This window comes from Ctenopharyngodon idella, chromosome 19 (genome assembly GCF_019924925.1).
Source record: "Ctenopharyngodon idella isolate HZGC_01 chromosome 19, HZGC01, whole genome shotgun sequence".
Taxonomy (NCBI): Eukaryota; Metazoa; Chordata; class Actinopteri; order Cypriniformes; family Xenocyprididae; genus Ctenopharyngodon; species Ctenopharyngodon idella.
The window spans coordinates 21,228,079-21,251,519 of record NC_067238.1 but is presented as its reverse complement, the minus strand read 5'-3'; the positions used below and the strand labels follow the sequence as shown (position 1 = coordinate 21,251,519).

The 23,441-nt window shown below is 38.3% G+C and overlaps 1 protein-coding gene across 3 annotated transcripts in view; it reads left to right on the top strand.

The window, feature by feature from the left end:
• gabbr1b (gamma-aminobutyric acid (GABA) B receptor, 1b) overlaps positions 1-23,441 on the top strand; it is a 123,242-nt gene that overhangs the window by 39,508 nt on the left and 60,293 nt on the right. For all 3 annotated transcript variants that reach the window (XM_051871686.1, XM_051871685.1, XM_051871688.1), the window contains exons 5-6: positions 4,774-4,959; positions 5,064-5,081. In XM_051871686.1, coding sequence (XP_051727646.1) covers positions 4,774-4,959; positions 5,064-5,081 — 204 coding nt within the window. The remainder of the gene's footprint in view (positions 1-4,773; positions 4,960-5,063; positions 5,082-23,441) is intronic.

Genomic DNA, 23,441 nt, shown 5'->3' with positions numbered 1-23,441 from the left:
GACCTCAGCCTTTATACTAATCCAGCTCATCCAATAAGAAAAACAACTTCAGAGTAACAATTAAAACAATGTATCTCATTTTTTGTTGAATTTGTTAAAATTCAGAATACATCAGAGCTTTAATTTTGAAGAGATGTTGAAAAATAGAGAGTTTGAAAGTAGGATGTACATTACATCAGTCAAAGATGTCACCAAAGCCTACCGTCCTGACATGCTGGGTAATATCAATACATAAGCAAAGGATGGAGGTGTTTTGTCACTGTTATTGTGTGAATGCTAGTAAACCTGTTAATCAGAAAACCGGATCTGGTTTGCTAGACCAGCAGTCTAGTTAATGTGACGATGTTGACAGCGTAATAGATGATTCAGTCTGAAAACTTTCTCTTGTTTCCCTCTCTCTGTCACATTATTTTTTTCCAAAATAAGTATTTTTACCTACTGTATTTATAGCTAACTTCTCTTTGACATCTGTTATTCTTAAATTAAGCTAATTGTAATTAGGCCTACCACAAACTATCTGTGCCCCAAAATTAAGAAATTAAATACTACGGTGAAGACTTTGGGTCTGCATGTGGAAAATTTCAGTGAAAAGTATAAGTAAATAATAAAAATAAAGCTTTAACTAAGTAAATATATGAAAATGAGTAAATAAATAAATATTTAAATAAAAAAAAAATCTAACATTACTATAGTGAGGTAGAGAAAAAAGTAATAATGTAACGTAATAAAGACTAAATATTTTTTTAAAATAATATTTTACACTTATTTATTATATTAATTTTAACCGTATTAATTGGGTCTTTATACATACAAATATATAAGTGCCTTTTTCATTTTTTTAGGATGATCATTAGTGCATAGTGCTCAGTATACACTATACAGTGTACAGTGGCTGCTATTAGAGAAGTTCATTGAAACAGTATACAATAAGCATTTCAGACATTAGTATGCTACATTGCTGTCACATAACCTCATTAATTCAGCATCTATTTCAGATATATAACATAAAATCAGCTGCTATTTTGCACACCTCCTTCTTGACTTGTTCAATTTGATTAATCACACTTGAAATGGATGGTTAAGTCAAGCACTTCCATGAAGTGTTCTCTGTTGTGTATTGCACATATTGTCAAATGGAGAACTGTAGGACATCCAGGTATTTTATCTGAACAATATTTACATGATACAGTAGTGTTCAAAAGTTTGAGGTCTGTACCATTTTTTTTTTTACATTTTATAAAGAAATATACTCACCAAAGCTGCATTTATTTGGTCAAAAATACAGTAGAAACAGTAATATTGTGAAATATTATTATAATTTAAAATTGTAATTGAATATATTTTAAATGTAATTTATTCCTATGATGGCAAAGTTGAATTTACTCCAGTCTTCATTGGCCCTATGATCAGTAAACATTTCTTATAATTATATTTTTGTCTTAAAGACCCCCTGTAGTGAAAATCAAGTTTTTAATGTTGTCTATGTGGTGTTTTTAATATGATTTAAAACAAACCATGTGCAAATTCATAAGTCCACTGCTGAGTATTTTCTCTTTAAAACTGCAGTGAACCAAAGACAGTCTCAAAAACGCGGTTTTTCTGGTTCTCAAAATTGCTGGTGTTTCTGACGTCACAAACTACCTTGTAACCAATCACGTCAACATGCCGGCAAGCTTTAGCATATCATTAACAATGACCGCTCTGAAGCAAGGGAGTCTCAAGAGAAGCTGGCTGAATTAAACCAATATTTCCACTTGCCATTGTGCAGCGTTTACTACAGTAAAGTTGATCGAGTGGATATATCCGAGCTGGTGTGAGTGAGCGGAGGCGGGGCATATTCATGTATCCACGTATACTAAATGAAGCAAGGGTGTAGAGTATTTTAAGGCATGAGGAAATTTTTTTTCCCAGGAAAAAACGTTTAAATATGTCATTTTGGTAATCAAAGATAAGTTTTAAGGGATAAAATTATTGACTAGGGGGACTGGTCAGTGGAGAAGATTGAAAAAGTGTATACTAAAAAAAGCTCTTCTGACATATGTGAGCTTTCTTTTTAGAAACGTCATCAATACAAAAATGACAATTCTCCAACCGCTCTGGTGACTTTCTCCGGTTCTGAACGTGCCAACTGATGCATTGTGCATGCGCTGTTTTTATTTTGGAATACATGCAATGTACATGTAAATGAATATGTGATTTAGGTTGCAAAGTTTAGGGTTTATATAAACAGAAAAGTTTTTGCTCTATCACTTTACTAATCAATTTTGTATCCTTGCTAAATATCCTTCTTTCCTCAAACTTTTGAACATCTTGGTGTATGTTCAAAAATTTGAGTGTACAACTTTTGAACATCATGGTTCTGAATAAACCATTTTTTTCCCCCCTTTTGAGGACATCCCCAAAATGGAGGTTTTACAAATTTAGCTAACATTTGGTTTTTTGGTGATTTTGTCCCCAAAAGTAAACCAGGTCAAGTGCACGCTCACACACAGACACACAGACAGACAGACAGACAGACACACACAGGTTTGTTTTGCTATCAAAGTGAGGACATTCCATAGACGTAATGGTTTTTATACTGTGCAAACTGTACATTCTATCGCCCTACACTACCCCTACCACTAAACCTACCCATCACAGAAAACATTCTGCATTTTTACATTTTTAATAAAACATTGTTTAGTATGTTTTTAAAGCTATTTTAAATATGAGGACACATGAAATGTTCTCATAAAACATGTTTACATCATAATACCAGTGTAATACCCATGTCATTATACAAATTTGTGTCGTCCTAAATCATGAAAACAAGTGCATACACACACACACACACACACTTAAAGGGGTCATGAATTGAGAAATCAACTTTTCCTTGAGCTTTTGGTATATAAGAGGTCATCGTACTATAAGAATATCCTGTAAGTTTCAGAACTGAAAACTTCATTGTTAGTCAAATAAAAGCTTTTATTGACACCAGGCCCAGCGAACAACTGATCCTGGAATGTGCCTATCTATGATAGGTGAAACCCTGCCTCTGCAGAAGAAATCAACGCCTACTTCATCATTGCAACATTAGCTCCGCCTACTGGCATGTTAGTGAGATGACGAGGAGAGAAGAGCGATACAGGACTAAAATAACATTACCTTTCAAAGGATCCTTATGCTAGGAATATGGTTATTTATTTTCAACAATGTGAATGTCTCAGTTGAGCTTTATTTATTTCTATTTGGTATATTTCCTGTGGATTCTTTGGTTAATCAATCGCATTTCAGCGTAAGCTTCGCAAACAGACTTTTACTATATGGACTCGACAGTAACAACATGTAAGTAACTGTGTTAATTCTATGCCTGATCTGATATGTCATGGTATAGTCAGATGTTCTTTGTCTATGTGTCAGTAAACCAAACCAGTTATTAAACGGTCAACTTCATGTTGTTTCTTTTAGTAGGATGAAAATAATCTGTAATTTTCAGCCATCAAAGAATGCTTCCTTTGCAATCATTGGAGCTGTCAATCAAACAGCGTGCATTGAAGCTGTCAATCAAACAGCGCTAGTTTATCAGTGACTGAGTTCTGGACACGCGCCAAAACTCCCGTTTTATTCAACGAATCTTTTATATCCTAGTTATATCGTGTTTGCACTGTTAGTGACGATGAAAGAGGAAATTGAGTTGCAATGACGAGATCACTGCTTTAATGCTCTCAACAACATGTCTGTGATCGGCTACAGTGTTGATCTCTGCAACCTTTCATGCCACGATCTAAATGTGATGCAACACTTTTCACGATTAGTTTATTTTGAGAGCTGTAATAGTAAAAACGCACTAAAAGAGAGAGTAATACTTGGCTATTTCAAATAGAAAGATGTTAGCCAATCACAGCAGTGGGCGTTTACACTGAAGTCTCACAGCAGACACGCCCCTTAAAACAGCGTTCAAATCAGAGGGCTAAAATCAGGGTAGCAAAAATGCCTTTCATTTCTAAATTATGATTTTGATGTAAAAAGCATACTAACATTATAAGTGCACCCCAGGAAACATTTTAAAACAATAAAACAATGCAGTTCATGACCCCTTTAAACTATATGTGGTTTACGGGACTCTCCATAGGCGTAATGGTTTTTATACTGTATATTCTACCCCCTTACATTAAACATACCCCTAAACATACCCATCACAGAAAACTTTTGCCATTTTTGGAATTTCAAAAAAAAAAAAAAACCTTAACATTTGGTATGTTCTATTTTAAGCCATTTGTTTTATGAGAACACAGGAAGTGTGTCCTCATAAACCATATATACAAGAGCACACAAACATACACACTATAACTATTACACAACCTTCAGACTGTCCTGTGCCATTTTAAAATCAGACAGATGGTGTTGACAGAAAGCACTGATGTGTTTGACGTGATCACTTCCTGACTGAAATATGAAGTATAAGTTATTACAGATGACTGTTAAGCATATTGTGTGTTATATAATTGGTCTCTCAGGATGATTTGTTCTGTTTTTGCCATCATTTATCTTTTCACTGCTTTAGACATAGATGAATGATAACAGTTATGCCTTATAAAGGTAAGGTAAGGTAATGAAAGGTAAAAACCTTATTAATCTTTATTAAGTGAAATTTCCATTCCAGACTGCTCACAAGAAACAGATATTAAATGATAAGCAACAGGGCAATATAATAGTTCAATCAGATTTTGAAGAATCAGTTTAAAGGGCACATATTTGTATAACTGACTCTTCGCTGTACTGTGTGCTCCTCAGTGCTGCCGTGTCCACGGGTGTGGACGTCTCTGGAGAACGGCCGTGTGACAGTGCACCCTCCAGGCCCATCGGTGGAGGGCACAATACTTCACTACAGCTGTCTGGAGGGGTTCATCCTGGTGGGCAGAAACAGCACACAGTGCACTAAGCTGGGCAAGTGGGACTCACCCAAACCTGTCTGCCACTGTGAGTATTAGTGTATTTGTGTACTTTCAATTACAGTATCAGTTTTATAATAATTCCTTATAATTCTGATATTCTCTTTTTCCTGCTTTTTGCTTCTAATGCAGATGACAGACATTATACAGGTAAGAATGGTTTAGTATTATTTTCTATGTACAGTATGAGGAGACCAAAATTGTAATTATTAAGGAGACATTGTTACTTCGCAATACACTCTTAAAATTATAAAAGAAGTAGAATAATGTAGAAGCCCCCAAACAGAAGAATTCTACAATTTCCATTTCCATTTGTATTTTATGCATTTGCAACTCTGGTTTATTCATAGTTTTTGCACTGCTCTGATTTTTCACATAAATTAAATTGGTAACACTTTAGAATAATGGTCCGTCATTAATAAGTAACTATGCAGGAAGTAATGCAGGACAAATCGGTAGTACTGCTTTAACACTTCAGCTACTACTATTAAATAATATAGAAACTAATCAGTAAGTAATATCAAATTTAGGACTAAGATAGTTCCTTATTAGCTAATCAGTAATTACAGAATGAGATGGGCATCATTAAGAACTAATAGGTAACTATGACAAATTATAAAGAATTACTAATTAATTAATAATCACAACATTACACAAAAGTGTCTGAGATGTGAGCAATTATATTTTTTTACTCTCAACGTGGTCATGAAATGCATCATTAATTACTCAACTGTTACTTAGTCACTATGCAGGAGCTACTAGAGATCTGAACCATTATTTTAAAGTGAAAAACATCTTTTTCACTTTTAAAATAATGGTCCAGATCAATAGTAGTTCTTGAAGATTGTCCTTTTTTATCCGGAACATTGTCATAAAATGCATCACTTATTACTCAAGTACCTAGTCATTCTTCAAGAAGTACTAGTGATCTGGACCATTATTTTAAAGTGAAAAAGATGTTTTTCACTTTAAAATAATGGTCCAGATCACTAGTAGTTACTGCATAGCGACTAGGTAACACTTGAGTAATTAATGATGCATTTTATGACTGTATTCATAGTAAAAATGATGACTGATTACGTCTCAGACACACGATAATGTTCTTTACAATTTGTCAGTTAGTTAATAGTTATTGATAATGCTAATCTCATTAGGTAATTATTGATTAGCTAATAAGGAGCTATCTTCTAAATTTGATATTACTTACTGATTAGTTAAGCTTGTTTCTATATTAGTTAATAGTAGTAGCTGAAGTGTTCATCATATCTGTTTTCATGTAAAAAACAGCAAGATTTGTATTCCATCTCCTTTTTAGCAACTAAGAACCCTTGTGAAAAAGACGTTCACTTAATTGTATTGAATGTGCAGTTGTAGTGAACTTCAAATCTTAAAAGAATATTTTTAAAAACCTGTACTCACAGATAATAAAAGTCCACTAGTGTTTCTTAAAGGCACAATATGTAGTTTTTCGCCACTAGAGGTTGCCTTTTCAAAACAAAGGCGTAGTTTGATGACGCCGAGATTGAGCGTGGAATCATGGGAGATGTCGTCTTCAACTCACAGTCAGGAAAAAAAAAAAAACTGACGGCTCTCGGGCAGAAATTATGTTCATGGATGAGATTATTAACATTACTGTAGTATGTAGCAGAGCAGGGCTGAGTGCTGTGCGAGCAGAAACGAGGCCGCTGGAGCAGTTGCTAATGAGAGACGAACGCGACACATGGCTCAAGAGCAGTGGAGCTTTTATTATGCCACAGTCGCCGTTTCCGCTTCTTCTGGTCAAGCGTATGTGGGGTAAAGAAGCACTGTTTATCATATTAGATACATTTCAGTGTGTTAAAAATGATGTTATACCATTACTCTGTGCGTTCAGTCGGTGGCTGCTATGAGACACTTGTTGCACACTGCAGTAAGCTAGAGATATATTAGAATATCATATTAATATAAACAAGAAAATGAGATTCAAACAATAAGACTAAACTATAGTGTTGAGCTATATAACAATGATTAGTTTTCTGTCTATAAATGTATCCAAACAGTTGTTCCCTTGTCTAATAAAATATATTATATTATTAAAGCGTCTTTGGTGTTTCCATGGTTTTTACAAAATAAAACCAGAAATCGAGGGTAACGCCGGTATGTCGGTCCGTGTTCTGGTCAAAATTGCTTATTTCTCTGGATTTAAACATTCTTGGAAACATCTGGGATAATGTACGTACACAAGTCAACAAAATATATAACACTGTTCTAGTGTTTTTTGGATATTTTAATCCAAAAATCTTACATATTGTGCCTTTAATATACATAAGTACAATGTAATGTACTCTTTAATTGTCAAATTAAATTTTTACTTCAAAGTACATTTTAAATTCTTATGTTTTAATAATCTTTTGTTGTGCTAAGAAGTACACTTTTTAAATACATTTTGATGTGTTGACTAACAAACTAAAGCGCATGTTGATTATAAGTACTTGATTATAATTTTAACTATAGTGTGTTATTTGATGTTACATTTGAAGTAAATATCAAAAATGTACTAAATTGCAATTTCATCATTACAAATGTGTAATTACAAATATATTTTAATGCATTACGTATAAGTTTAAACAGAAATTACATTCAAGTATATTTTTGTTGACTATAAATGCTTGTCAGTACATTCAGCAGTACACTTTAATAATATTTCAAAGAAAATAGAATTATGAAATTATATAAAGATGTACTCAAGTCCTAATTAAGTGGGTCAAAAAGCACTTTAAAATTCAGCTGATTGCATTTAATATACATTTAAACTATAATACATTCTAATTTAATTGCAATTAACATGCAAATAAGTGTAAAAAATACATTACATTCACTTCACACATAAGTATATTCTTTTAAAGTATATCATTTCCATAATAACAGTATGTAAAAGTGTACTTTTCAAGAAATTTAGTATTCCCTGCCTGGCAGTGGCGTTGTTGAGTCTGAAGTACCTTGAAGTTCCCCAATCAAAAGAAAGAGTAAAATGAAATTCTACTTTCCTGTCAAAATGGGGCAGTATTCATTCAGCAGTTAGTGAGTCATTTACTACATTACTACCTGAAGGGGGCAGCATTAGACAAGTTAATGTTGTGATGCAATACTAGAATCATGTCAGAAGATGGCAGTATTGAGTGCACATCGAGCTGTACATCCTTTAAAACTGCTTTTCAGTACCCACCAATGAGATTCACTGTATGCCATGCATATGGTATATATGAAAAATTAATTTATTAACCACTTAGGAAGTGGGACTGTACTATCCAGTGGTGCATAATCCAACATACCATCACCTGAGTTTATATCACACATGGATTCCCCAATGGACTGCATGACCTTGACTTTCACAGTGCCAGATTGAGGTGAATGAATTGTAGATACTCGTCCTCGATGTTTTGGCATGTGCGCGTGTGCATGACACTGTGCAGATCAGCCCGTGGTGTTTGCTAAATTGATTAATGGAGGTGTCACTGTCCCAATATGGCAGTGATGTCTGCACACTGAGAGAGAGGGTGATGGAGGGCCGGCCGGCAGGAAATGAGAGAGGAGAGGAGGATGAAAATGAAGGAGGGGAAATGAGATGGAGAGAGAGAGATCGAGAGGAGGGGATAACGAAAAAAAGAAGGAGAGGGGGCAAAAAAGTAGGGGGCTGTGGGAAAAGAGAGACAGACAGAGGATGGTAGAGAAAAAGCAATTTGGTAGGAGGGATGGGAAGAGTAGATGATTTATGTTCTACATCTACTTAGTAAATGGTGTTTTCTCACAGTTTTTACCTGGCTGGAAATGCACTCCCAGGTTATCACATGCTTTCTGATGCCATCTGCCTCTGCTAACATCCATGATAATCAGCACACCAGTGGCTACTGATCTAAACATACCTTCAGCTGTTACAGATCACATTTGTACTGTCTAATTTATTGTGTCATTACAGTTACTTAAAGGGACAGTTCACCCTAAAATGAAAAAAAAAAGGATTAGTTTACTTTAAAATGAAAATTACCCCAAGATTTGATCACCCTCAAGCCATCCTAGGTGTGACTTTCTTTTTGAAAAATTGACTTTCCTCTTTCCGATGAACACAATCTGAGTTATAGTAATATAATTATCTAGCTTCTGCCAGACCGCCTTCCATATTCAATTTACTGTATTGTGTTTATCAGAAAGAAGAAAGTCATATACACCTAGGATGGCTTGAGGGTGAGTAAATCTTGGTGTTATTTTCATTTTAAAGTAAACTAATCCTTTAAGTCATAAATTACTCACCCTGGTGTTGTTTTAATGCCATATGCCCTTCTTTCTTTTATGGACCACAAAAGGAGAATTTAAAAAAAATGTCCAGCTCACGCTCATCCTTAATAGCAGTGAATAGTGACCAGCATCAAAGCTTTTTAAAAACAACGCAAAAGTATCTCTGAAAATATGACACGTGTCATATTTTCCAAGTGTTCTGGGGGTATATGATATGAAATTTAATGTATTATTTAACCAAAATCCTGACCATGGGCGTTGATCTTCCTTGCACCGCTATGCGACGTGCTCGTTTGTGTGACTCTACTAGTGACGCAGTTCACTCCAACTTGCCCAGAAAAGTTGTGAGAAATCAAGATTAACAAAAGTGCAACACGAAATACAATGCCTAGAAATCCCAAAAAAGTATCCATTTACTTTTTTCACTGAGTTAAATATCTCCGGACCGGAGCTCTGTTTGTCTGATGATGTATATATCCTGTTGTATTTTTGTTAATCTTGATTCCTCACAACTTGTGTGCTTTTTCTGCTGCGATAATAGAGTCTCATGAACGCATAGCCATGCACAGAAGACCAACGGCCAAGGTCAGAATTTCGTCAAGTAATACATTAAGGGCCAGGTATTCTAAACAGGTCAAATTAGCATGAAAGCATGAGAGCAATTCCAAAAAAGTGCCGATGGGAGTGGAAAGTTCTGTGCATGACCTACTGACGACCCGCAAATTAAAGAACTCGGACGCAGCCGGATCATTTCCATAGTGACCAACACAATCTACCAAGAGCAGCGCAAATTAGTGTCTGGTTTAAGACATGCTTTGTTTGGGCGGTAAATAATGGCGCAAATACCAGTAAATTGACTAGCCTAAACCTTAGTAAATCACCTTGCGTGATACATTTTAATACTCTCATATATATATATATATATATATATATATACATGCAGTCGACTCACCTATGTTCCTTGACAGTTTTCAGCATCCCTCCACCATTCCAACTCCTCACTCTCAGGTGGTTCCCATCACAGCCAGGGATACAGTGGGAGTACTCTGGGTTCGGACCAAATACCGAGATCTGAGCCCTCTCCTCAGACAGCACGCCAAATACGCATACTTTTACTGTGTGAACTTGTGAAACGGCAAAAGAGGGTTTGCGCTGGCACAAGCTATTAGTAAATCTATCCCTATATTTTCTATTATATCCCCCTAGGCCAGAACACTTGGAATATGCGACACGTGTCGCATGGGATCATTCTCTGATACTTTTGCGTCTTTTTTAAAAAGCTTGATGGTGGTTGCTATTCACTGCCATTATATGGACGAGTACAAGCAGGACTTTTTTTTTTTTAAATTATCCTTTTGTGGTACATAAAAGAAAGAAGGGCGTATGGCATTAGAACAACACCAGGGTGAGTAATTTATAGCTTAATTTTATTTTAGGTGAACTATCCCTTTAAGGCTGCTTTGGACACAGACGGTCATTCATTCAGTGGCAAATAATGAGCCAATCCATCCAAGAGGCCAAACCATCCAAGATGTCAAATGACACAATATGTTAATGATGCTGATGGGAATCGCTCAGTAGATACTGTAGATATGCCTAGTAACCTGCTAAAACATCTTAGCAACCAGCTAGAACACACTAGCAACACCTAAATAGATAAATAAATACCTAGCAACCAGCCAGAACAGCTCAGCAATCATTCAGCCCTATATAACTTCCAATCTTTTTCTAGTTTGAAATCACATAGACATAGATATAAATGTAAAAATAGATGTTGTTGCTATGCAGTTGCTTGGTGTACTGAGTGGTTGCTAGGGTATGGCTTGACGGTTGCTGTGGGGTGGTTGCTGGTTGGTTGCTTACTAGCCAAAGTCAAAAGAGTCCACTCCCTCCATGATTTTCAAGTCTTAAGATATGGCTCAGCTCCCTCCATTGTCCACCAGGTAAAATCGACGTCCGCCCCTTTAGAAAAGTAATAGCCTCTGCCCAACTATCTGCTTGATTTAATGTATCATTTAGCACAAACTATGCGAGATGAGTTAAACATTGAAGTATAATACTTAGGCTAGGATGTTGTTCAAATCACTAACCCTAAGTAGGAGTAATAATAATAGTGATGCTTGCCTTAACAAGCATGGCTAATAAGCTGCTTATAGATCTAAACAATGACAATATACTGCATTAGACTAGGAAGTATTGAAAGCTCTGGCATTGAATACACTGTCTAGTCATTTAAAAAGGAATACAGAATATCCACAAAAGGTGCTGTCTGTGGATAACATTAGGCTTTAGTGGCTGAGACAGCATGATGTGGTGTATTGATTGATGAAATAGGTGGCTAAGAATGAGTGTATTGAAGGCTTGGTGTTTGTTATGGCTTTTAGTCATTAGACAAGCGCACTGCTGCCCCCCAGAGAGAGGACTTTAAGAGATGCTGCTGTTCAATATTGGTGTTGAGAATGAAGCTCTGTGATTGGTCCAATCTCAACATGCAGCATGCCGCATTAGAGGATTTTAATTAACAGAGGATGCACACAGCACCAGTGTGATCTCGCTCTCTCTCTCTTCTTCACCTATTGATGGAGCTCACAGCATGTAAAAGGTCATCATATGAAAGCATTTCAGTGTCCGTGTGAATGAAAGCGCCATGCTTGTTGGAGTCAGTTTTAATTTATCCTGTTTATGTTTCTATGCACCTTTGAATGTCTGTTTTGTCCTCTCTCTGTGTGTGATAATTTCATGGGTGGCCAAGAAAAGGTCTCCCTCTGGATCGATTTCCCTTATGGCATTTACATGACATTCCGCAGTGCCCACTCAGACCTGGAACCAGTTTCTGCATCCGTGGACCTAATCTCATTCTCAACAGAGAAGTCTTGTGCAGTCGGGTGGGAGAATCAGACCGCAGAGAATAAACAAGGGTTAGCGGGAGCTCTCCTCATTTTCTGAGTCTCTTTTCATATAAAAGTGTTGATAAATTATTCAGGAACAATCACAGCTTGTTACAACCTGGAATCGCAGAAACGGCTCGCACCTCCAGCACAGCATGTCAAAAAACTGTCCTATTTGCTGTTTTTTTTAGTTCATGTTACCTAGTACCTGCACCTGCAACCGCACATATCACCAAAATGAAACACAACCACACAGCTACTGAATTGTCACATATGTTAAGACACCTGCCACACTGACATTCAGAAAATGACACATCTCTAACACCTAGCGGGTGACGTTCAACATGATGCAGCGCTCACCACAGCTGCTTCCCTCAGGACAGTGCACAGGCTTAGTAAACCACTCTGGATTTCTAACCCTGGGTTATTGCACTCAAAAGATTGTTTGTTCATTGAATATAATTGAATTAAGAAAATCTTTTCCACACAATTAAGTTAGGTTCATACAACAAGACTACAAAAAGTCAATTTAAACAAACAATAGTTTGTTGAACAAACTTAATCAATTTAGGTTCTTGTGTCAGAATAAGGATTCGTTGAGTGAACTTAATTAACCCTTTCAAGCGTGAGTTTAAAATATTCTAGCTGACCCCCCAGAGTGAGTTTTTTTAAGGTGACCGTTATTTTAGAATGTTTGCCCATATTGTTTCCATGGCAATATGTCACGCTTGTCACGTAACACAACGCAGCCACAATAACACTGTATGACAGATGTATCGCTATTATTTTGTTTTTCCTTTTTTATTTAAAATATTCACAAACTTGCTTACCATGTCATCAACTATCTGATATTAAATGTCTTTTAAATGTCCAGCATAGCTGAACATTAAACACTAACAAGCCTTTCCATTTCCCTAAAAAATACATTAAACAGCACTTAATTTCAACATCTCTGTGCAAAGCATGCTGGGAACTAGAAATCCACTGCCCAGTTTCAGTCAATGCAACAGAAATGATTCATGTAGTCCCAACACAAATGTTTTAAGTTAACTTAACATTTTACAAATTTAATTTTAAAGGGATAGTTCACCCAAAAATGAAAAATCTGTCATCATTTACTCACCCTCAAGTTGTTCCAAACCTGTATAAATTTCTTTGTTCTGCTGAACACAAAGGAAGATATTTTGAAGAAAGTTTGTAACCAGGCCACTTTGGGGCACCACTGACTTCCATAGTAAGAAAAAAAAATACTATGGAAGTCAATGGTGCCCCAGAACTGTTAAGTTCTTTGTGTTCAACAGAACAAAGAAATTCATACAGGTTTGGATCAACCTGAGGGTCAGGAAATTATGACAGAATTTTCATTTTTGGGTGAACTATCCCTTTAACGTAATTAAATTGAGTGCAAATGACAAAAAACTAAAAATTGTGTTTTCAGCTTATTTTATTTAAATAAACTGAGCAAACATCTGGAATCATTTCATTCCATGTTGCATATAGTTCAAGCTCTGGGCTAGTAATTAAAGCTGAAGTGTGTAATTCTTTGTTAAATGTTAAAATGCTTCCTTCTGTCCAAGATTAATATACAGAGTGGTTGCTAGGGCGTGGCTTGGTGGTTGCTGGGGGTGTGTTCACTGGCGCGAGGTGCGACAATAACCTCTTCCCTCCAACAACAGCAATAGTATATGACACCGATCCAGTCAATTCCCAAATGGACAAAATCAAGACCCACCCTACATTTTTTCCTCATTTGAGATGCAGTTTCATTTAGATATACAATAGGGAAGAAAAGCAATCTCAACTTCTCTTTCATGCCGACTTTAATCCCTGTTAAATCCCTAGCTAACATTTTCAGCACTGTTCGATACCGAAACTAAACACACCCGGTTGTCTGTCACTAAATAACCCCACAGTAACATTCTAGCAGTTGTTTTGTGCTGTACACCTTGGCACTGCAGTTCAGGGTTAACGCCACAAAAGTGGTTCATAACCCAGGGTTAAACAACAAAATTAGTGTGAAACATTGGTTAACCCAGGGTTAAAATTGTCCCTATGGCGTTCAAAAATTTCCCAGGATTAACAGTAGCATTAATAGTCTGAAATCAGATCCACTCACCTCCACATGTCTGCATGAACGTCTCACATTGATCCCAGATTGAGATCCCAGGCAGCAGTGGCCTGGAAGTGGTGAAGACGCCTTTATCAGCTCTGTGATTTATCAGCATATCCGTTGACCTCCTTCATGCCAGTTGATCATCGGCACTTCCTAGGTTAAGTGGATCACCTGTGGGCAGCGTTTGAGAAAAACGATCCACGTAGCATCCTAATCCACCAGACCAGCTCAGCTGCCGGCTCTCCCCCCTCCTTCCTCTTTCCTTCTCTACGTATCCCACTCACACTCTCTATTACCATGCCAGGTTCTTGTGTATTCTTAATAATGTGACCATTGATTTGAATTCAAGTATTCTCGCTCTGAAGGCTATTTAAAAAAATAATGAGTTGTACCTTGCCGCAAGAGGAATTATTGCACTAAACCGTGGCGAAAGCTTGTTTACTATATCATCTATGTGCATTTCCTTTCCCAATTATCCCTGCCGCATGTGTGTAATAGAACCAATGAGAGGAGTTTCTTTACAAGCTGATTCATAACGCACAGCATACTCTGTGCATCCACCACAACTGTATGCGAGGGGAAGATGCTGATGCAATCACATCTGACTTGTTACACGGTTTATCAATGTCTTTCCTCCCTCGGATTCCTGCTTTCCCTTTGGAGACCCTGAAAATACCTCGGCATCAATCCCACTTATTCCCTTTCTGCCTATTCATCGAGCCCCGTGAAGGTGCAAAAACACAAGGGTTCTCGAACAATGAAACGAGCGCTCCAATGACAAGCGCATCATAAGAGATGGACCATAAACATGAGGGATGGTAGAGCCAGGAATAGCAGAGAGGGTCCAACTCAACCCATAGAGCCATGGAGATTAGAGTGTGTTTTACTGAAGCATGGCAGATCACATTAACGCTACATCCAGCCAAATGAGAAACAGGGGGAGAGGAGATAAATGGGCAGGTAGGGTGAAAGTAAGCGATAAACGATGTCTGCAGAGGTGAAACTTTGGAGAGATGGTGAAGGCCGAAATTACAAAAGCACTTGTGAGGTCAGAATTTTTGGCATCCAATTGTCTCTTAAAGGGGTGGTTGATTATGATTTCACTCTTTAAACTTTAGTTAGTGTGTAATGTTGCTGTTAGAGCATAAACAACGTCTGCAAAGTTACGACGGTCAAAGTTCAATGCAAAGGGAGATATTTTCTACAACAAACGGCTGGTAGGGACTACGGCAAGCTTCTTCCCAGGTTTGACATCACTGATCCTAAAATTTACATAAACCCTGCCCCCGAGAATGCGCGACATAGGGGGCAAGCGTTAGGCTGCTTTAGAGAAGAGGAAGAGTTGTTGTAGTTAAGTGTTGTTACCATGCTGTCATTTTACACCAGACTGCTTCACCAACGAGGGTCAATTCAACGCTGGATTTGCACAAAAGATTAACAAGACGGCACATGCTAGTTGATGAGTTGAATCAACTTCGCAGCAACTACATAAATGTATTAACTAACTGTTCAGAAACGTTCAGATGCATTCTATAAGTTGTAACTTCTTCCCGAGTCTCTCCATCAGTGTCCGACTCCGGTTTGAACAATGTAAGGCTGAACACAGTTACTGACAATCGTCATTTTGGCTGTGTGAGATTCTCCAGTTTTGTTGAGCAACCAAAGCACAAGCTATTAAAGCTCCGCCCTCTTCTGGAAAGCGGGCTTGAGCAAGTAGGGCTCGCTGCATCCAAGTGTGACGTCAGAAGCCACGCCCATGCACAATAAGTCACCTCGTGACTCTCCACTAAACCACTTCACCAGAAATCCCGCCCTGCCGGTAATTTCATTGGTTACAGTGATGGGTAGGTTTAGGGATCAGTGTTTGGTGTAGGAAATCAGTACTGTGATTGACAAATAAAATCTTAAGAATCGGCTGCAGGGCAGCATGGGCCTGGCTTATGATGTCACACTTGGATGTGGGCCAGGTTGGATGTCCACCGCAGGCTGCAGCCAGACGCTTCACAAATTACGAATTATCCTTCCTCATAGCCATTCATTCTGTTATTTTGTTATGCACATTATGCGAAGCCAAACTGTTCTAAAGAGGGACAAAACCTCATTGAACCACACAGGGCCGACCAATATCTACTTATGTAATAGTATCGTTCAATTTGGTTGCGTTTTACACATTTTGTGGGCTATTATTTATTAGTCGATTATTTCCAAAATGAATGTAAACAGACATTGTGCATTAGGCCTAGTGTAAATGCAGCCAAAGAGACTAAATCCAAAAACAGAAGGAGGAGGTGGAGTAGGCAGTTATTGGAGACGGTTTGGAGATCAACCAAATTCTGTAAACCACATAGTTTAACAGGCATTCACATCAAGTAGTTGTATTGTCATTCCTCTCATTATAGAGCGAGTTTAAGAAAAAGTATGCAAAATAGCTGAACCGCAACCATAGTGTGCACTGAAACAAAGGCGACGACGGTGACAGCTGACAGCAATGGAGCGCTGGAATATTTTCTCAGCACGACTTAACAGAGGTCTTTTGGAAACTGCCGTTACCTGCTGTCCGCTACAAGGCGTGTTCCCGTTGCAAATAATGGAATTGCATAATTACACTCTGATATGGCAGCCACATGCAACTGAATGAACCGAACAGACTGAGCTCAACTGTAATTTATGAGAACCGCACGCTTTAGAGCACACCACTTTTTGGCGCATTTTAGCCAGGAGCGTTAACCGTCAGTGGGCTAGCGGAGGATTTAGAGGGACAGACGTTCAAAACAGCAGGTGTGTTATTAAGCAGCGCCTGGTCATATTTCACACTCCAATTCAGCAGAGCAGCCGGGAGCTGCGGTTGCGGCTCGCTCACTGTGCCGCAATCCCGGCATGGATAGATTCTTCCGCTGCTTTGTTATCAAAACGACAAACACAGACACGATTTAATACTTCTCAGTCATGGAAGAGAGTGGCGAGCCACGCTTTTTCCTCCACGTTTGATCATGCCTCAGCTTTTCAGTCATCTCTGACGGCTGAGTGATCTGTCTCCTAATATTCTGCGATTCATTTACTTCTCGGAGGCCTGGGGAATGTGTGACGATGCAATTCTGAACTCTACATTTAGCAGTAAATGAAATTTGGTGTCAAATCTAACAAATCTGTTTGGAGAACGCACTCTGCAGTGGGCAAATAAAAAGATTACTGGGGTGATGAGAGGGAAGTCTTTGGCTGGATGCTGAGATCACACCCCAGACCATCTGTAGGGGATTGGGTATTTATTTACTCAAAGTCATGCAATATTTGCATGTCTGGTTTTGATTCTCCTCCACATATTGAGTCGAGGTCTTCCGTTATTGGATTACGTCTTGTGAAAAATCACAGCAGACACTTTTGTTCATCCTTTGTGCACTTCTGAGAACGTGAGGCATATCAGTGGCGCCTTGTTCCCCACAAATGCCTTGGTGACCTGGCAACCTCAAGAACCAATCAAGCTGCCCAGCTGTGACCTGGCAACCAGAGCAGCCAATCACAGTGTCCTGCTGTGACCTTGCAGCCATGGCATGGCACAGCAACTTGTGCAACCATGATCATTAGCCAGCAACCACCTGTCACGTCGCTTATTTCTGCTTGTCTGTGGAGGTCATAGAATCGATTGTAATTGCAGAGGATGTCTTTCTTCGTAAAATGATAGTCTCTCTCTTATGAATATGATGTCGATGGGGTGTCATTTTCTTTGACAAGATGTGTCTTGATGGTGGGTTACAGCAGAGCTAATTTATCTGTTCTGTACCTAGAACCTCTCTGGGTGTTCTGACATTTCCCCACAATTTAATGACCAAATAAACTCTGACAGTTGATTTTAGGTGTTTTTAGGGTAGGATATTAATAAACACTATTACAGTACAGTATTCTATAATGCATGTGCGTTTTGTCAATTGTATCCCATAATGAGCACATTCCCTAAATTGATGGCCCAGTAAGAGAAATACCCTGCAACACAATCCTGTAATTAAGGCTAGGTTGTAATTCCAAGCCCCTGGCATATTAGTTATGCAATAGTTGGAAAATGGCTGTGGAGCTGTTGCCCTTTACTTAAGGAATAGTCAGATTTCTTTAGCAAGAGGAGCCAAATTCACTGCAGCACCTGGAATGAACACATATGGATGTGTTCAAGAGTTAGTTCACCCAAAAATGAAAAAAAAAAAAATAAATTGTCATCACACCCTCATGTCGAAACCAAGCCGACGGATGGCCGACTTGACAGATTTTGTGCATCGGCCGACCAATTTTTCTCAGTGTGTTCCGCACCGTTGGCTGAAGTTGGTCTTCGTCGGCTTTTATTCATCCAATTCGACATGTTGAATCGGCGTCAGGCCGTGGGAGAGAGAGAGAGAACTCTGATTGGCTGTTCAGTATAGCAAACCTGTCCTTTTTAGTCAGTTAAAAACATACAATGTAAACCAGTGTAGTCCAATTCCTGAATGAATGACCCTTATGAGCCAGTTATGAATCAAAAACATACAGTGCAACCTTTGTATTTTGATTCCTGAATAAATTACTCAGTAACACTTTATTTGGATGGTCCCCTTTAGACATTCTGTTGACTATAAGTAATGTTGAACCTTCATGTCAACTAACTATTCGTGAAGTATTAGTAGACTGTCTGCTTAATATTTGCTAACACTTTATTTTGATGCTCCCCCAACAGACATTCTACTGACTATAGGGGCTTTTTTTTTTGCACTGAATAGATCTAGAAACTCAGTTATAGGAACTAGCCACTAGGATAGTTCCCGAGAACTAATTTCTCCCCCGGGCCATGTTCCTGGTTGCATTTGCACCGGGAATTGGAATTCTGAAGCGGCCAACAGCGGCGTCTTTAATCGCAGCATTTACAGATGCTAAAAGCCGGTGGATGGAGGATGGCGTGATCGGAGCTGTGTTTGTTGTGTGTTGTGGGTTTCATGATAACGGAGATGGAATGTAGATGCATAATTTACGCGAATGAAAGAGCAGAAAGTGGGGCTAAGAGACTAAATCTCCGAAAACAACTTTCAGTATTACATATCATCGAGGCATTGAAAACTCCGCAGACAACAGGTAAATGCCGTTATCGTCGTTTTCCATGTTCATGAAGTAAATATGTTGTTTATACTGCTTTTTAAAAATGCCAGGTGCTAGTGTTTGACATGCGTTTGACCAGTCAACGTACACTTAGGTCATTGATAGTTGCTATAGTGCTGGTTTAGACCCTACTCTGAAGTAGGAGCTAATTTAGTTCCCCCAAAAGGAGTTCCTAGAACTAAAATCGTTCCTAGTTCCTGCAGTGTGAACACGGTAAAATCCGGGTACTTCAGCCAATAGTTCTAGGAACTATGAAAAGGTTCCTCCGGAGCGAAAGCCCCTTATAAGTAACTTTTCAAATACTGTACATGTTAACTTATCCTACTAATCCTGCCCCTAACAGTCCAGTAACACTCAACTAATACTCTATTGAGAGTTAGTTGACATGTAGGTGCAACAATACTTATCATCAACAGAATATCTTAAATGAACCATCAAAATAAAGTGTAACCAATTATTCTTATGAGCCAGTTATTTTTAGTAAATCAAAAACATATAGCACAATCAGTGTAGTCGATTCCTGATTCCAATTTTTTTATTTTAAATTCGCATCAATTGGGAATTTGCACTTATTTTTCCCAAAATACTCCTTAAATTTATAAAAAGAATCATTAATGGAACCATTCAGGAATCAAAAGCGGAACCAGAATAGTTTAATTCTTTACAATTCCCATCTGTAGTTTTGAGGTTCAGAGAACAGGAGCACAATGAAAAAGATTTAGATCATTCCTCCAACTGTGAGTGTGAGCCTATCAAGCACATGAAATCTGGCTGCAGGTCCATTTAAACTTGAATTAGATGTCGAATTACGCGGTTATCTCAGCATCAGTTCCATTTGACTCCCACCAACCTGCAGACAGTGTGGATATGGTTGTGTCTTAAAATGATCCATGCCTTTAGATCTGAAGAGAGAGATTTAATTGGTCCCATTAAGGCAGCAATGGAGTGCATCAGGTGTCTGAATTACTGGCAGAGACAGTGAAAGGTGGTCCACAGGGACGTCGGTAACCTGCTGCCAGCTCTTTCTGTATGCAGAGGGAGTGTGGGGTAGAGCTGCTGACCTCCACGTGCTACAGCTTTGCGGGGCTGTGCATGACAGCGGCGAGATTTCTCTCGAGAGGCAGTTTTGCCTCATATTCCCCCAGTCGCCTTCAACCTTGACATTCTTTTCGAAAAGCATGTGCGGATATCCATACTAATTCCGGTGACATCCAGTCTGCTGTGTCGTGATCCTATTCCAAGCAGCCTGGGACATGCAACTCGGTCCTCTTAATGCAAGCATAGAGAAAGACAGTAAGATAAAGACGGTGTACTGCTTGATCCACCGTATACTGAATATAGCTACATGGTAATAGCAAAATCACAATTGTGATTATTTCTTTTAATTTTGTAGTTGTGATTGTAGTTAGTGGTCTATACTACAAAATCATTGAATATCCAGGTGTTCTGGACTCTCGTGAACATTTCTGTTATAATTACCCAAAAATCCCCCCAAAATGAAAATTGTCATCATTTACTTAACCGTGTTACGCATTACAAACCCATAAAACTATTGTTCATCTTTGAAACACAAAGAAAAACCTGACAGATATGTCCCTCCATTGAAAGTATATTCACCAAAACTTTCAAGATTCAAAAGGTTCATAAAGACATCTATATAAAGGAATGATGTCAACTTTATTACGATTATAACTGATTATTTATTTGATCAATATAACAGTCCAAATATTCATTATTTAATAACTGTTGACAGGCATTCATCACAGTGGAAATGCAAGGTCAATTTGAACGCATTACATTGTAGCATTGTGGCCTACTATTACCAACCAAGGGTTTGAGGGTTTACTTATTAGCATGAACCAGTGTGCATTCAAATATATTTGTGTATTCAGACAAAGTATTTTTTTTTGCAAGCAGCATTTTAAATTATTAGATATTTTACCAGTGCCTGTTTCAGTTTCGGAGGGCTCTTAAATCATGAAATGGACTCATATTTATTTCAGTGTGCTGTGCAGTTTACATACTATACACTACAGAAACAATAGTATGCAGCAGCAGAGCTGGCCTTTCGATATATCGGCACAGGCAAGAAAGCCTGAGTTAGGTGCACACTAATATCTCCTTCTGAAACAGCTAATCAGGATCTTCGGGATTACTACAAACCTCAAGGGACTCTGCGGAATGGTGGCCCTCCAGGAATATTGGAAACCCCTGTCATATATCCAAGAGGAAATCGATAGAAAATGGCCCAAAATAGTTAATGACATGACCTTTAGCTAAATAAATATTTATTTAGCTAAATTTTTTTTTTTTTTTTTTTTTACTTATATTACTTGCCCGTCTGGTTGGTTGGCAGCTGAAGCTCTGCCAGAGGCAGCAACATTAATATTAGCATACCAATTAGATCAGAATCTATTTCATAAGAACAAGTGTGAATAATTTAAATAATAAATTAACAATCACAGTGTTGATTAGCTAAAGAAGAGGCGAGTTACAACATATGGACTGTGATTTCAGACTATCACAGACTCCCTCACTCCATAGGCTTAAGCAAATGTAGCCACGCACTTTGAATGTTTTGTTGTGCCGTTGTGGTGATGAATCGAAAGTTCAACTTTTTTATTATTTATATTTGGTCTACAGAGAATCTTTCTGCACTGGTTTGGTTCCAATTGGGCGAAAAACCTAGGACTACAGTAATTCACAAAAGTAGGTTTTGCAAAAACCCAATATGGGGGCAAAATTTTGTAGCGCTGCCTTGTGGCCGAGATCTCAGAAAGAGTATCAGGCCCCGTTTACACTAATGTGTTTTCATTTTAAAATGGCCTTTTAAAATGAAAACAATCCTTGTCTACACTGGCGTTTCCACAGCGTTTCAGAAACAGTCTCCGTCTATACTACACGACTGAAAAACGCATGTCACATGACCGTTCATACACATTGGGCATGTGCGTACAAGTGTAAACAGTTGCCTCTTCCGTATGTAGGTAGCTGCAGTATTAAAAAAATGCAGAGTTTAACTGCACAATCGCTGCTAAAAATGACAAAAAGCCAGCAAAGATTGCAGTTCAGTCTTCATGTTATTGTTTACACGGTCGTCAAGGTTACACTGAGCGAACGTAGGCAGCCACGCCATCGTTTTCAAAAGTCTCTGTTTTGGTCCGTTTATACTGAAACGCAACCCTGGCGTTTTCAAACTAAAACGAGGGGTCTGCAGCGTTTTCGAAAGGGGTCAAAACGCTGGAGTAGTGTAAATGGCAGGCGTAACCGTAGCAAAACTTAAGCGCTTTAAAACGAAAATGCACTAGTTTAAACGGGGCCTCATTCTGCAAGTATCAATTATCAGGGTTCAAGTGCTTTAAGGACGTGTAAAAAGATATAAAATGTTATTTAGCAAACTTGCAACAACCTAAATCAGAGATATAAAAAAAAATCAGCTAATACAGTTAATTTCACTTTGAAATATAGCATTTTCACCTTTATAACTGTTATAGAACCACCTCTCGGCAATCTTCATTAAAGTTTGCATGCTTAGAATCATATAATCATATAGAATCATATAATAATATTTTGTGAAGTTTGTTTATGAATTACTGGCTTTTGGGTAAACTGGTCTAGAATTGAGCAGTAGCGCCGCCCTGGAGGCTAATCACCTCTCTGTATGCGGCACACATACATGGGGTGTATTTCATTTGTGGCACAACCCCAGGCCACTTGCAGCAGCTGCTAAGCTAATACCAGTTCTCTGATATATAACCAGCGCCTCTGGGTTTTGATGTTGATGAGAATGTGGAAATGGAAACAGTTCAAGAGAGAGAAACAGAAAGGTGGCCTGAAACCTCTCAGTTGAACACTCGGCCTAGTGCTTCACTTACAGAAGCAACTCTTGATGTTTAAAACATGTAGATTCTAGAATCGCTAATCAGCCTTGAGCCAGAACGCCAGCAAAATATATATTGCTGTAACAATCTGAATTACCCAAGGCACCTAAGCGAAAGCGATATCTCATGTGTCTGGCTGGAGTTTCATTATTCATCTCAAAGTCTGCTTGATCATGGCCCATGTCACGTCTAACTTTGAGTATCGATGTGATGTAACTGGGCTTGCGCTGTGTTTTTGCAGCGA